We start from the raw sequence: 11562 nt of genomic DNA, 5'->3' as shown, positions 1-11562 counted from the left end.
GACACATTCAAAGTTTATCCAGCGCCCGTTTTGCACATTAATTTACTGACCTTTTTGCACTTTTTCCATAGTTTTGCAACCGCACCACCTCTCCGCGGCCACGCCCACTCTCCTTGCTACGCCCATCAGAATGCACTGAGAGAAAGGACACACTGCAGATACTCTATGTTTATGAAGTAAATAACATATTTCCGATAACTAATATACAAATATTAAATATATTATGAATTATTCAATAATTAACATATTGTTTTTATTTTATTTATAAATTCCTACTAAATTGTACGACTTATTCTTCAATTTTAATATGTAAATATTTTTTTCTAGGTGTGGCTCTGGTTTTTAGCTCGCGATTGCCTGCCTTTGTCCGCTTGCCTCCAACAACGCGCCATCTCTTTCGAGTTCCAAACTCCAGAATCCGGCAAAGAATAACTACAATGGCCACTAACCAGTGACCAGCAACCCAGTGACCAGTGACCAGTGAACAGCAGCCCGTGACGGTGACAGTAACCAGTGACCAAGTGGCCAAGTCTGCCGGGCGGTGTGGGATACAGGAAGTTTTGGCCCGGTCCACAGGCATATTACAATGTATGATGAATGTGTGACACTTTTGCAGCTTGTTTGTTTGTTTATTGTTTGGCCCACAGCCATCCCCCTTCCAGCTCCCCTCTTCCCACCCCTTCGCGCCCCCCTCACCAACACGGTGCTTTGTGCGCGACCAAAACAGAAGGCAAACTGAATGGCAAAATCAACAGTCAACGGGAATCCGCAACGAATGGGAAACTCTCTACATAAATGCCAATTCTGAATGGGTTACATACCATATAACTTAAATTTTTTATACATGTATGTATATTAATAAATTATTGGAATTATTTTTACATTAGCCTTATCTGAGTTGTATGAAATTTTACTTTTAAGTATCTTAATCTTTCTGATGGAAGTTCCATTTTAAAATGACTTTACTGGAAATGTTGGTTTTTTAATGCTTTAATTATAAAGTTAAAGATTTGTATTTTTTATTCTTCGATTTTAGCGTGGCTTTTATCCTTCGATCTGGGCTTCCACTGCATTCCTCTTTGCTTCCTGCTTCTATGACTTCCGTGTTTTGGTTTATTTCCGTGCCACAGCGATTCATTGTTCGAGCACATAATGGATTTGAATGTCTCAGGACCCTTCGTCCTGTAAGGAAATGGGAAACTTTTGTTGTTTACTTTGGCCATTTTTAGCAGGGTGTGTATGAGGAGAGTTTAATAAATTGTATCTTCTGGTCTCCCCACATAAGCATATGCAGATTACTCTTCGCTTGTGTGCCTGTGTCTGCGCGTGGGGGCCAAAAGTGTGGAAAAGGATGTTGCAGGACATTCAAAGGGGGGGCAGACGCCCTTGCTCTTTCATTTTCAATAACGGCAAAGCAATAAACTTGCCCAAAAATAAGTTGGCTCTTCAAAACTTTGCACCACATCTGAAACTGTGCGCATATTTGGGTTGGAAGGGAGCAAAGGACCCGATCCCAAGGACATTCTAAAACATTTGTTTGCACAAGGATATTTGGTATATGTACTTAAATATATACATATATACATATAATTCAAATCGCACATTTAAGGTACCCAGATTTACTTACGCAAAAATGCACATTCTATTTTTCAGTTCTTAATGAGATGAATTACAGAACATAAAACATTTGCCTTTTTAAATTCAGCGAAGAAATTTTGGAGATTATATTTGAGCTTAAAAAAACTATCTTAAGATAATATATTAATGATTATCTAATCAAAATCTAATAATTTTCTTTAATCGAGTTTAATTGGGAAAACTTTATTTTACGCACATGCATTTCAATCTCGAAGCATACAGAGGTGGTCAAAAGTATTTACACAACGAGCTTTTTTTTCAATTAGTTGACAATTGAAAAAAAAGCTCGTTGTGTAAATACTTTTGACCACCTCTGTATGTTCATTTAATAATGTAAATATTTGAAGAAACTTATAAAGAGCTATCTTTAAAATGAGCTTTAAGCTAACTGGCATCTTTACTCATTGTAAAAGTTTTAAACTAAATAGTCCTGTTCAAACGAAAGTAAGCTTAAACATCATTTGTTTGAGCTTAAAAGCGTTTCTTTGTTAGAATACTCAAAAGATAACTTAGAAAGTTTTACTTTTAAAGCTATACCTGAAATACTTAACAAGAGTTGAAAAAGTAAAGTAGCAGCTACATTAGTAATATCCAAAATATTTACAGCAAATATAAATTGTTAATTAATAATAATAATAATTACTTTGCCAGTACATGACCTTCCAAAGAGTTAATCACGTGAATGACCCACAGTTGAAAGTGCGATAAATAATTATGAATGACACTGCCAAGAGCCACCTGCTCCAGTGGCTGCTTATCGAAATAAAGTTATTGTTATAGCAAAAGAAAATATGCGATAAGTGCAGTGTCAGTGGAAAAATGCGGCAAACTCGCATGATAAGCCGCGCGAGAGCCACTATAAAGCTCTGGATTCGATCCACGGAGGTCACAAACCACTCGAGATGCAGACGCAGCAGAAACGGAAAGTTAGCAACAGTCGAGCTTTTACCATGATTCTAATCCTGCTGCAAGTTCTTGGTATCCTTGGCCATGGAGTGGTGGCCCAGAAAAGCTCCCCCTTTGCCAACTGGCACATGGGTGATCCGCACTACACAAGTGACCAGTACGCCAAGATCCTGGGCGAAGCGGGTCTGGGCCAGGATGCCGATGACAAGGACCACAAGGGTCTGGGTCCCATGCAGATCCAGTACGTGGACTACCAGCCAAACTGCCAGCCAGGCGGAGTGCCAGTCTGTGCCACCAATGGAATCGATAGCTTCTACTTCGAGAACCACTGCCGTTTGGAGGCGGTCAACATGAAGATGCTCTTCCAGCACGGCACAGGTGAGTGCACGGATTGCAGATTGCTTATATAATTATATATATATTTTGTTTTAATTTTTTTAATGTCTATTTTATATGAATACCCAAAACATTTGCCTTTACCCTGAGTGTTTCCCATGCAGAACTGGAGCCCACGGAGATGGAGCGATGCCTGCCCACCTGCCAGACGATGAAGTGCACCCAGGTAGAGCGTCCAGTTTGCGCGCTGGCCGAGATTGGAGGAGCTATTCCACAAACATTCGCCAACGAGTGCGAAATGCGAAGACACGAGTGCCACACGAAACAAGGTCTGTTAAAACATTTTGTATACAAGTCCATTAAATCTTGTAACCATACCATGACTATTTAGTCCTGAGAATCCTGCACACGGGTCCATGTCAGACTCCAGCCAAAAGTGGGCGCAAAAAGAAGCTGCGTCGCAACAAGAAAAAGCGACCAACATCCAACGCCTCCATTTCAAAGTTCGCTCCCATTCCGAAGAAAGTATACGTAATGCTGGCCACTCCTGCTCCTCGGAGCAGCACCACCACGCCCAGGACCTTCTTTAGCACAACCACTACCAGAATCACGACAACGGCCAGGATGAGGCCCACCAAACAGACCAGCACAAGTCCCTCGCCCATGCAATTCCAGCAGCTGATGAACTTGGCCAATCCCATGGTCTCCGTTTCCCAGGCTGTAGATGCCTACAATGTATACAATATACCCGATGTGGGTCACGATTACGGCGAGATAACCGACTCCTCCCTGTCGATGTTTTTGCCAGAAGTTGGTCGTGTCACAGAGCCCTATTCTGTGCCCATTAGAGCCACGACCACGACCACAACCACCAGCACCACCACCACATCCACCACAACGCCAAAACCAGTTTTAGCCACATCCGAAATCATCACTCCTTCGAGCACCAGCACTATGCCATCCTTCCTGTCTGTTCGGATGCCCAGCACTACTGAGATTGTCGAAGAATCCACAACAGAGAATCCGGAAGCGAGTACGCAAGCATACAACACCACTCAAAAATCCACTGAAACTCCACAAACCAAAGTATTTTAATAACTATGTAAAAATTAACCTAATATTTATTAAAATTATTTATACAGCTGTTGAGATATACCCTAAATTATAAAGAAATATTAGAAAGGTTGACAATTCTTAGACAATACCGCTTAATTTATAACATATTAATTATACAAGTTACTCGTAGAGTACTTTTTTACTCTACGATTAACGGATATAACAACTTTTTGTCACGCCCACAAACAGCCCATTTGTTCTCATTATAATTTCCAATATCTATGGATATGCCATAAAAATTGTGAAATTTCGAGTTCTTACTTCCACTAGCTGAGTAACGAGTATCTGATATTCGAAGAACTCGACTATAGCATACTACTTTGTTTCACATGATAACTTTTTTAAATCAGTATGCCTGTTAAATTCCTTTCAAGTCATAGTTTGCTCTTTCTGCTTTGACTGACAAAATAACTCAGACAATTTCAGTTGCCTTACTGATCAACAAAAAGACAGAACAAAATACAATAAACGGTGGAAAAACATGCGTTATATGATAAGAAAGTTTGTGGAAACGAAGCAAAGATTACATTTCTAACTGCATATTACTGTAGCTGTTCATTCTATATGTAATGTATGGATTACTTTCCCTATATATAAAAGAATATATGGTAGGCTATACTGTCTATTGACGGATATTTCCGGACGGAACGGACTGGCTTGTGAAAAGTGTTTTGCGGAAAAATCGATTGAAGAGAGATCCGATTTTCTACGAGCGGCATAACGGAAGAAAATGGCGATGATTGGTTGGATAATAATGGTTGGAATGCCCAATAGCTCTATGGTATGCAAGAGGTAGATAATATACTGAACATTATAACAACAGCTACGAACTTGGACGGTGATTTTGTCAAGATGATTAAGAACGAAGCGTTGGCAAATTTGCCACTGGAAACATGAATGAAAATGAAGAAGATCCCTGATATTCAGCCATTTTGACTTCCGTTTACTGCCTAAGAAAACTTTTCATCCCATGCGTTAAATCCATGAAAACCCAGTTTAATTTCGAACGCAACAATTTATTGTCATAGAACTTTCTTAAATTTACAACTTTTAAATCAAAAACAACAATGGTCTATAATCACACAACATATGTACAATTACACTAGAACACAGTATATAACATGTTTAACAGCCCAAAAATATAAAATAAATGTTACTCCGATCTGAGCTCGATGTGTCCAGCTTTAGTTTTTTGTTTTCTCGTTTGCAGGTCACCTCCAAATTTACCTGTGTTCCGTTCTTACTAACGCTTTCTGTCTTAACAATTTCTGGGATTTCTGCTGATTCAGTCTTCGCACTGTTGGCCACACTGTCTGCATCAATCTCAGGTCCTTTTTCCACTTCGGATAAAGCATCGGTGGGGGTTTCCGGGAAAGGTGTCGTTGCAAACGTTGTATTTTGAATGGTTTCTGGAAATGAGACTGCGTTGATCTTTATTGACTTGTCCAATGGACTTCCAGTGCTCTCCTTGTCCTCTTCATCATCCGGAGTCTCGGAAGAGCTATAACTTTTATATACACTCGAGGATGGATAAGTCAGATACGATGGATAAGTGGTTGGCGCTTTAGTTGTGATAGGCTCCGTTGTCGTAGTAGTTTCATTAACAGCCTTCTCAGTACTTATCTGCGCTTTATTTATTTTGACTAACTTGTCGAGAGCCACCTTAGTAGTTTCTTCATTCTCAGGGGCTTCAGTGGATGTATAGGTTGGATAAGTCTTATAGCCACTGGAGGATAAATACGTTGAATAAGATGAGTAAGTAGGCTTCGCTTTCGTTGTTGTTTCATCCTCTTGTTCAGGGCTTTCTTCAACTGCATTGATTTTAACTACCTTGTCGAGAGATTTCTTAGTAGTTTCGTCATCCTTTGAAGCTTCTGTGGAACCATAGACTGGATAAGCTTGGTACACATTTGGGGATGGATATGTTGCATAAGATGGATAAGTAGGCTGCGATTTGGGAGTGGTAGATTCGGAAACGGTAGTTGCCTTAGTGGTCGTCTGTTCATCTTGCTTTTCAATAATCTCTTCAATGGCATTTATTTTGACAATTTTGTCTAAAGGCGCCTGAGTAGTAACGTCATTCTTGGGAGTTACAGTGGACTTATAGTCTGGGTAAGTCTTATAGACACTGGAGGATGAATACGCTGAATACGATGAGTAAGTAGGCTGCGCTTTCGTTGTTGTTTCATCCTCTTGTTCAGGGCTTTCTTTAACTGCATTTATGACTACCTTGTCGAGAGATTTCTTAGTAGTTTCCTCATCCTTTGAAGCTTCTGTGGAACCATAGACTGGATAAGTTTCGTACACATTTGCCTTGGTGGTCTCTTCATCGATCTTCTCAGTGCTTTCTTCAGCTGCATTTATTTTAAGTACCTTGTCGAAAGGTAACTGAGTTGTGTTTTCGTTCGTAGGAGCCGCAGTGGAGTTATAGACTGGATAAGTTTTGTATAAGCTCGAGGTTGGATAAGCTGGATATGATGGGTATGTAGGGTCCGCTTTACGAGTGGTCGACTGCGTTGTCTCAGCAGCCTTTTCAGTTGTATTCTCAGTACTTATCTGGACTTTATTTATTTTAATGATTTCATCCACGGGCACCTTTGTAGTGTCTTCGTCCACAGGAGCTTCAGTGGTGCTATAGGATGCATACGAATTATAAGCATTGTAAGACTTATAAGTCGTAGTTGGTTCGGTGCTAGTGGTCTTCTGAGCCTCCTGTTCAGGAACTTGAACAGCATTTATCGATAGAGAAGGCTTTGAAGGCCGTGCAGTGGTTGTAGCATGTTGAGGAGAAGCAGTTGTTGTGTATTTTTTTAAAGGCGTATAGGTGACACTGGACTCCGTTGAACTGGACTCAGTAGATTCTTCAGGCTTACCAGTAGCCGGGGAGGGCTTTTGCGTGTCTTCGATCACAGCATTTACCTTTATATTTCGCCTGGGATTTTGAGTTACAGTTGTGGCCTCGGTGGTCTCTGAGTCACCTGGTTGAGGTGTAGTTGTGATTTTATCGGTCGTAGTTGTGGGAGTAGTTGTAGTTGTGGAAGTAGTTGTAGCAGCAGTTGTCGAGGTAGTGGTTGGTGTAGTCTCATAGGTTGGATTCGGATAAGGCTTGGTAGTTCCAGCATACTCGGTGGGCAGATTTTCCCAGGATATCTGATAGGGCTGATAGATGGGCGCTTCATAATTGGGTTTTGGGGACACAATAGAGCTTCGTGGATAAGGCTGAGGCGGAGATTGCGGCCCATAAGGTCCTTGAGATCCATAAGGTCCTTGTGATCCATAAGGTCCTTGGGATCCATAGGCTCCTCGAGATCCAACGTTCGGTTGGTAAGGATTAATCGCATAGGGATTGTAGTTTTGAACGCGAGGCGACTGAGGAACAGGATACCTGCTTTCACAGGGGCCATCGTGGTGCTTTCGCCAAGCTGCAATGAAAAATATATTATAATTCGCAGTCTTATTATGATACCATATTTTAAAAATATATAAAATCACGCATTTACAAAAGGTTGGCTAGACGTGCCACTAAACCTTTTACTTTCTCAGACTTCACAACATTGTTGACGTAAATTAGTCACTGAATGTTCGAGGTAATTTAAATTATATAAAAGTTATAACATTGTTTTTTCATTACAGGCGGCGTATTTTAAAAAGCAACCATTAAATATAAGTAAAGTTTAGCTGAATCTATAGGTTTTTCATAAGCTTCAGTACTTGAAGACCCTCTCTTTTATATTTCCGGAGTACTCACGATGTCCTGTGCGGCACTTCACCAGCTGCAGTTCGCACTCGCTCCTGAAGTTGCGCCTGGTATCCTTGTACTTTCCGCACACGGGATTGTACTGATCCTGGCAGTTGTCCGGGCAGACCTCCAAGGTTTCGCATCTATTCTCGTGAATGATCTCCCAGTCTGCAGACGAAGAGTGGGCCATAATGAGTAACCATATAGGTTTTGGATTCCAGTGAAGTACTTACTAATGCCAGTTAGGGCTCTGAAACGTTGGACTTCGCAAGGACTGGGAAAGGTGGATGGCTGGGCACCCGGAGCTCCGGCACAAACCAGACTTTCGGGACCCGACGGCGGACACGGAAGATCATATGGCTGCTGTTGTTCGAAATAGTGCGGTGCCGGATAGTAGGGGACTCCGTAATCCCATGCCCGAGCTCCGGCGAGGAGGGCGAATGCAATTGAAACTAGGAAAGCTGTCATTTTCAGAACGGTTCGAAAGCGACTATGCCGTGACCTCCGTCGCATCCAGTTTATATACGTCCTAACACTCGATGTTCTCATACACTGGCAATGTAGGTGTACGTGTCGGGGACTCTGTTTCTGCTTATTATAGTGTATTATAATATTGTTTCCATTATTTCGTATCAATCGGCAGACACCGCAGACGCCTCTTCTCCCACTTTCATTCTGTCTTGCACTTTATTATGAAATTTATTGACCATTATCGCGGTATGGCTTAGCTTCAACCTTGAGTCATGTGAATTTGTCTGCGAACTGCAGTTCTTCGTAAAGAAAATGAGCTAAGACATGAGTCAGCAGAATGTTTATAGCATTTTATAGCCGGGAACTTGAACTCGATTTCGGCGATGGGTTGAAGGGCGGCTGGCAGTTCACGTGTGGCACTGCCCAACCGTCGAAGATCACGTTTCCTATGATATAATTTTGAAGTCTAACGCCGTTTACTTGTATTCCCATTTCAAACAAAATAGAAAACGTGATGCATTGGTATAAGTGGCGTTCCAATCAGCGAAGTACAAATTACTTGCATTTTGCAATTCTAGACTGAGAAAGGTGTAGCTTTCTTTCATTAAAAATATATTCTGATTCAGAGCTTAGTAATTCATTTAATGGCATTTATTGAGTTCTTAATAAAATCATATTTATATAAAAATGGGATCGGGTTTTTAAAAGTATCATCTCTTCATTTTGTCCTATAAATGTAATTACCATATGTCGAACTAATATGTATATAGAAATTGGGACTGTGCGTAAGCCGCTGAACCGCCATACCACTGATAGTAGGGAGTGTTCTGGGTTGTAGTTGCTACGGTGGTGCTGGACGTTGTTGTCGGTTCAGTGATAATTCTGCTGGCAACCCTGGCCACAATACAACCAGAGAACTGGAATACAATCCTTGATCCTGTGGTTATCAGGACATTGGTAACCTCCGCACAGTTTGGTTCCCCTGTTTCCGGATTAACGGCCATGGCTGCCAATTCGAAATCTACTAATTGTCCGTCCTCATTGGTGACCTCAACAGTTACAGGTTTGACCTGTCAGAAAAGTGTTTAAATATTATTTGTTTCTGTTATAACTTTAAGTATGGTACTTACAGCCGCCGGGTTAATTGTTGGAGAAGATTCAGTGGATGTTGTTGTCGTTGATGTATCTGTAGTTAATGTGGTAGTTGAAGAATCTGTTGAAGATGTTGTGGAAGGTTCCGAAGTCGTTGTTTTTGAAATCAGGGTTGTTGTTACTGTAGACGATTCGGCAAGAGTGGTGGGAACGGTCGTAGTTGTCGTAGAAGATTCTGTTGTTGTTGTTGGATCTTTTGTAGTCGATTTGGAAGAAACCGTTGTGGTCGTTGAAGGTTCTGTTGTTACGGTCGTTGTTGTTGGATCTTCTGTAGTCGTTGTGGAAGAAACCGTTGTGGTCGTTGAAGGTTCTGTTGTTACGGTCGTAATTGTTGTAGATGAGGAACTTCTGTTGGTTGTCGTTGAAGATTCGGTTGTAGGATTTGTTGTTGATGGGTCCGTGGATGTTTGTGATTTTGTTGTTGTTGAGAGAGTCGTTGTTGTCGTTAGATCTGTATCTGTAGCAAGTTCTGTAGTTGTAATTGACTCTGTGGTTGTTGTGGGCTCTATGGTTGTTGTGGGCCCTGTGGTTGTTGTGGGCTCTATGGTTGTTGTTGGTTCTGTGGTTGTTGTTGGTTCTGTGGTTGTTGTTGGTTCTGTGGTTGTTGTGGACTCTGTGGTTGTTGTTGTTTCTGTAGTATTAGATTGTTCAGTGGTTGTGCTTTTAGCTGAATCTGCAGTTGTGGTTGTTGTAGTTTCTGTGTTTGTTGCAGATTCAGTTGTTGTTGCTGGTTCTGTTGATGTTGCGAGTTCGGTCGTTGTTGTTAATTTTTCTGTAGATATTGATGGTGATGTAGATTTAGTAGTTGTTGTTTGCTCTGTGGATGTTGTTGTTCTTTCCGTAGATGTTGTTGTGGAGGCTTCAGTGTTTGTTTTTGTTGATGGTTCAGTTGTAGTCGTCGTTGTAGATGCCTCCGTTGTTGTGGTAGTGGATTCAGGAGCTTTTGTGGCGGTTGTAGTTCTTCCGTAACATGGCTTGCTTATCTCGGGCCGCCTTGTTGGATAGTACCAATAAGGAGGTCTATAACTGACTGGGGGATTTCTCGTTGGCGCTTGGGGCCGCTTAAATGGCCATACCGGATAAGGAAGTGCATAGTCTTGAGCTGGCCCATAAGAATCTGATGACGGATATGCGTCGTAACGTTCAATATTTTTCGGAATTTGGGAAAAACTGGGCCTTGGAATAGGCGATGAATAGGGCGAAGGCTGCGATTGAGCCACTAACAAACTCCGGTGATTGAAATAGTAGCCGACATCAACAAGCTTCGTCCGTGGAGGCGACGGTTGGCAATAAATCGGTTCTGTCAATTCGAATACTATGTGAACAAAATAAATAACACATTATATAACAATTGTTTCATTGTCTGATTATATAATTCTAAATCGTGGTGCTTAAACTGCTATGATACTTACATTCTTGTCCACTGAATATCATCTTCAAGTTGTAGTCGTTAAAGTCACAAATGCTCTCAAAGCTGCGATAACAACGTCCATTTTTGCCACAGACTCGGGGACCACAGGGTCGTTGGTTGTATCTCGGAATGTTTCCGGGATCTGGAAACCTCAGGTAATCGTCCCTATGTCCTTGGGACAAGGTCAAAGCTGTAAACAGGACAGAAAAGGCAAACGCTCTCAACATTGTAAAGGTTGGTGTGTAACTGATGACTTCACCTTACCCTTCGACAACTATTTATACGACCGACTTGTTCTTCTCAAAGGTAAATCTCTGGAGAAACAACAATGACTACAAACAACAGCCGCAGACGGCGTCTGTCTATCGGAACTAAACGTGCCAGACCAACATTTCCATTGTAAGTACCACTAGAAATCCAAAAAAAAAGGTATATATAAATAACACCTTCTCGAATTTTCTTTCTTTGGTCTCGTCTCAGTTGCCTGCCCGTGGTTCAGATATAGAGTCCCCCATATTTTTTGAATCGGAGTACAATGAAACAATTGTAAATCGGAAACCCCGCAATCTAAAGTAAAAAGCACTGCTTGGCACGATGCTATAGCCACTTGTACTGCTTATGCAAAAAGCTCTGGAAGCAGTCCAACAAACGTTCTTGGTTGAAAAACTTGATAAAACCTTTCACCGTGGTTTTTGGAAAAATGCTGTGGTTTGAGATTCTATATTTTTTGCCAGCACAACGTGCTGTTGTTACTTAAACAAGCCTTTATTCTATGAAAGTTTTATTTCAGAAC

The 11562-nt window shown here is 41.3% G+C and overlaps 3 protein-coding genes across 3 annotated transcripts; 1 reads left to right on the top strand and 2 right to left on the bottom strand.

Annotated features, from left to right (window-relative positions):
* Positions 1 to 2391: 2391 nt before the first annotated feature.
* Positions 2392 to 4106, top strand: LOC117147439 (integumentary mucin C.1). The gene is made up of 3 exons (XM_033314321.1): positions 2392 to 2922; positions 3045 to 3209; positions 3272 to 4106. The coding sequence occupies exons 1-3, from the start codon at positions 2541 to 2543 to the stop codon at positions 3973 to 3975; spliced, it is 1251 nt and encodes a 416-aa protein (XP_033170212.1). The 5' UTR covers positions 2392 to 2540; the 3' UTR covers positions 3976 to 4106.
* A 953-nt stretch (positions 4107 to 5059) lies between these two features.
* On the bottom strand, positions 5060 to 8205 carry LOC117148444 (mucin-5AC). Its single transcript, XM_033315817.1, has 3 exons — positions 7969 to 8205; positions 7745 to 7903; positions 5060 to 7418 (listed from the first exon to the last, which is right to left on the bottom strand). Exons 1-3 carry the CDS (start codon positions 8201 to 8203, stop codon positions 5122 to 5124), a joined length of 2691 nt encoding a protein of 896 aa, XP_033171708.1. The 5' UTR covers positions 8204 to 8205; the 3' UTR covers positions 5060 to 5121.
* Positions 8206 to 8875: 670 nt separating this feature from the next.
* LOC117147452 (cell wall protein DAN4) lies at positions 8876 to 11001 on the bottom strand. Its single transcript, XM_033314336.1, has 3 exons — positions 10771 to 11001; positions 9337 to 10673; positions 8876 to 9276 (listed from the first exon to the last, which is right to left on the bottom strand). The coding sequence occupies exons 1-3, from the start codon at positions 10994 to 10996 to the stop codon at positions 8962 to 8964; spliced, it is 1878 nt and encodes a 625-aa protein (XP_033170227.1). The 5' UTR covers positions 10997 to 11001; the 3' UTR covers positions 8876 to 8961.
* Positions 11002 to 11562: the final 561 nt, after the last annotated feature.

This window comes from Drosophila mauritiana, chromosome X, assembly GCF_004382145.1.
Source record: "Drosophila mauritiana strain mau12 chromosome X, ASM438214v1, whole genome shotgun sequence".
NCBI lineage: Eukaryota > Metazoa > Arthropoda > Insecta > Diptera > Drosophilidae > Drosophila > Drosophila mauritiana.
This window is presented reverse-complemented; position numbering and strand designations above follow the sequence as displayed.

Coding starts and splice junctions, on each gene's coding strand:
- LOC117147439 (XM_033314321.1), top strand. CDS start 2,541: ATGCAGACGCAGCAGAAACGGAAAGTTAGCAACAGTCGAGCTTTTACC. Junction 2,923..3,044: donor GCTCTTCCAGCACGGCACAG/GTGAGTGCACGG, acceptor TTTCCCATGCAG/AACTGGAGCCCACGGAGATG. Junction 3,210..3,271: donor CGAGTGCCACACGAAACAAG/GTCTGTTAAAAC, acceptor ATGACTATTTAG/TCCTGAGAATCCTGCACACG.
- LOC117148444 (XM_033315817.1), bottom strand. CDS start 8,203: ATGACAGCTTTCCTAGTTTCAATTGCATTCGCCCTCCTCGCCGGAGCT. Junction 7,904..7,968: donor CAGAGCCCTAACTGGCATTA/GTAAGTACTTCA, acceptor CTTCGTCTGCAG/ACTGGGAGATCATTCACGAG. Junction 7,419..7,744: donor GAAGTGCCGCACAGGACATC/GTGAGTACTCCG, acceptor TTTTCATTGCAG/CTTGGCGAAAGCACCACGAT.
- LOC117147452 (XM_033314336.1), bottom strand. CDS start 10,996: ATGTTGAGAGCGTTTGCCTTTTCTGTCCTGTTTACAGCTTTGACCTTG. Junction 10,674..10,770: donor GATATTCAGTGGACAAGAAT/GTAAGTATCATA, acceptor TTGTTCACATAG/TATTCGAATTGACAGAACCG. Junction 9,277..9,336: donor CAACAATTAACCCGGCGGCT/GTAAGTACCATA, acceptor CTTTTCTGACAG/GTCAAACCTGTAACTGTTGA.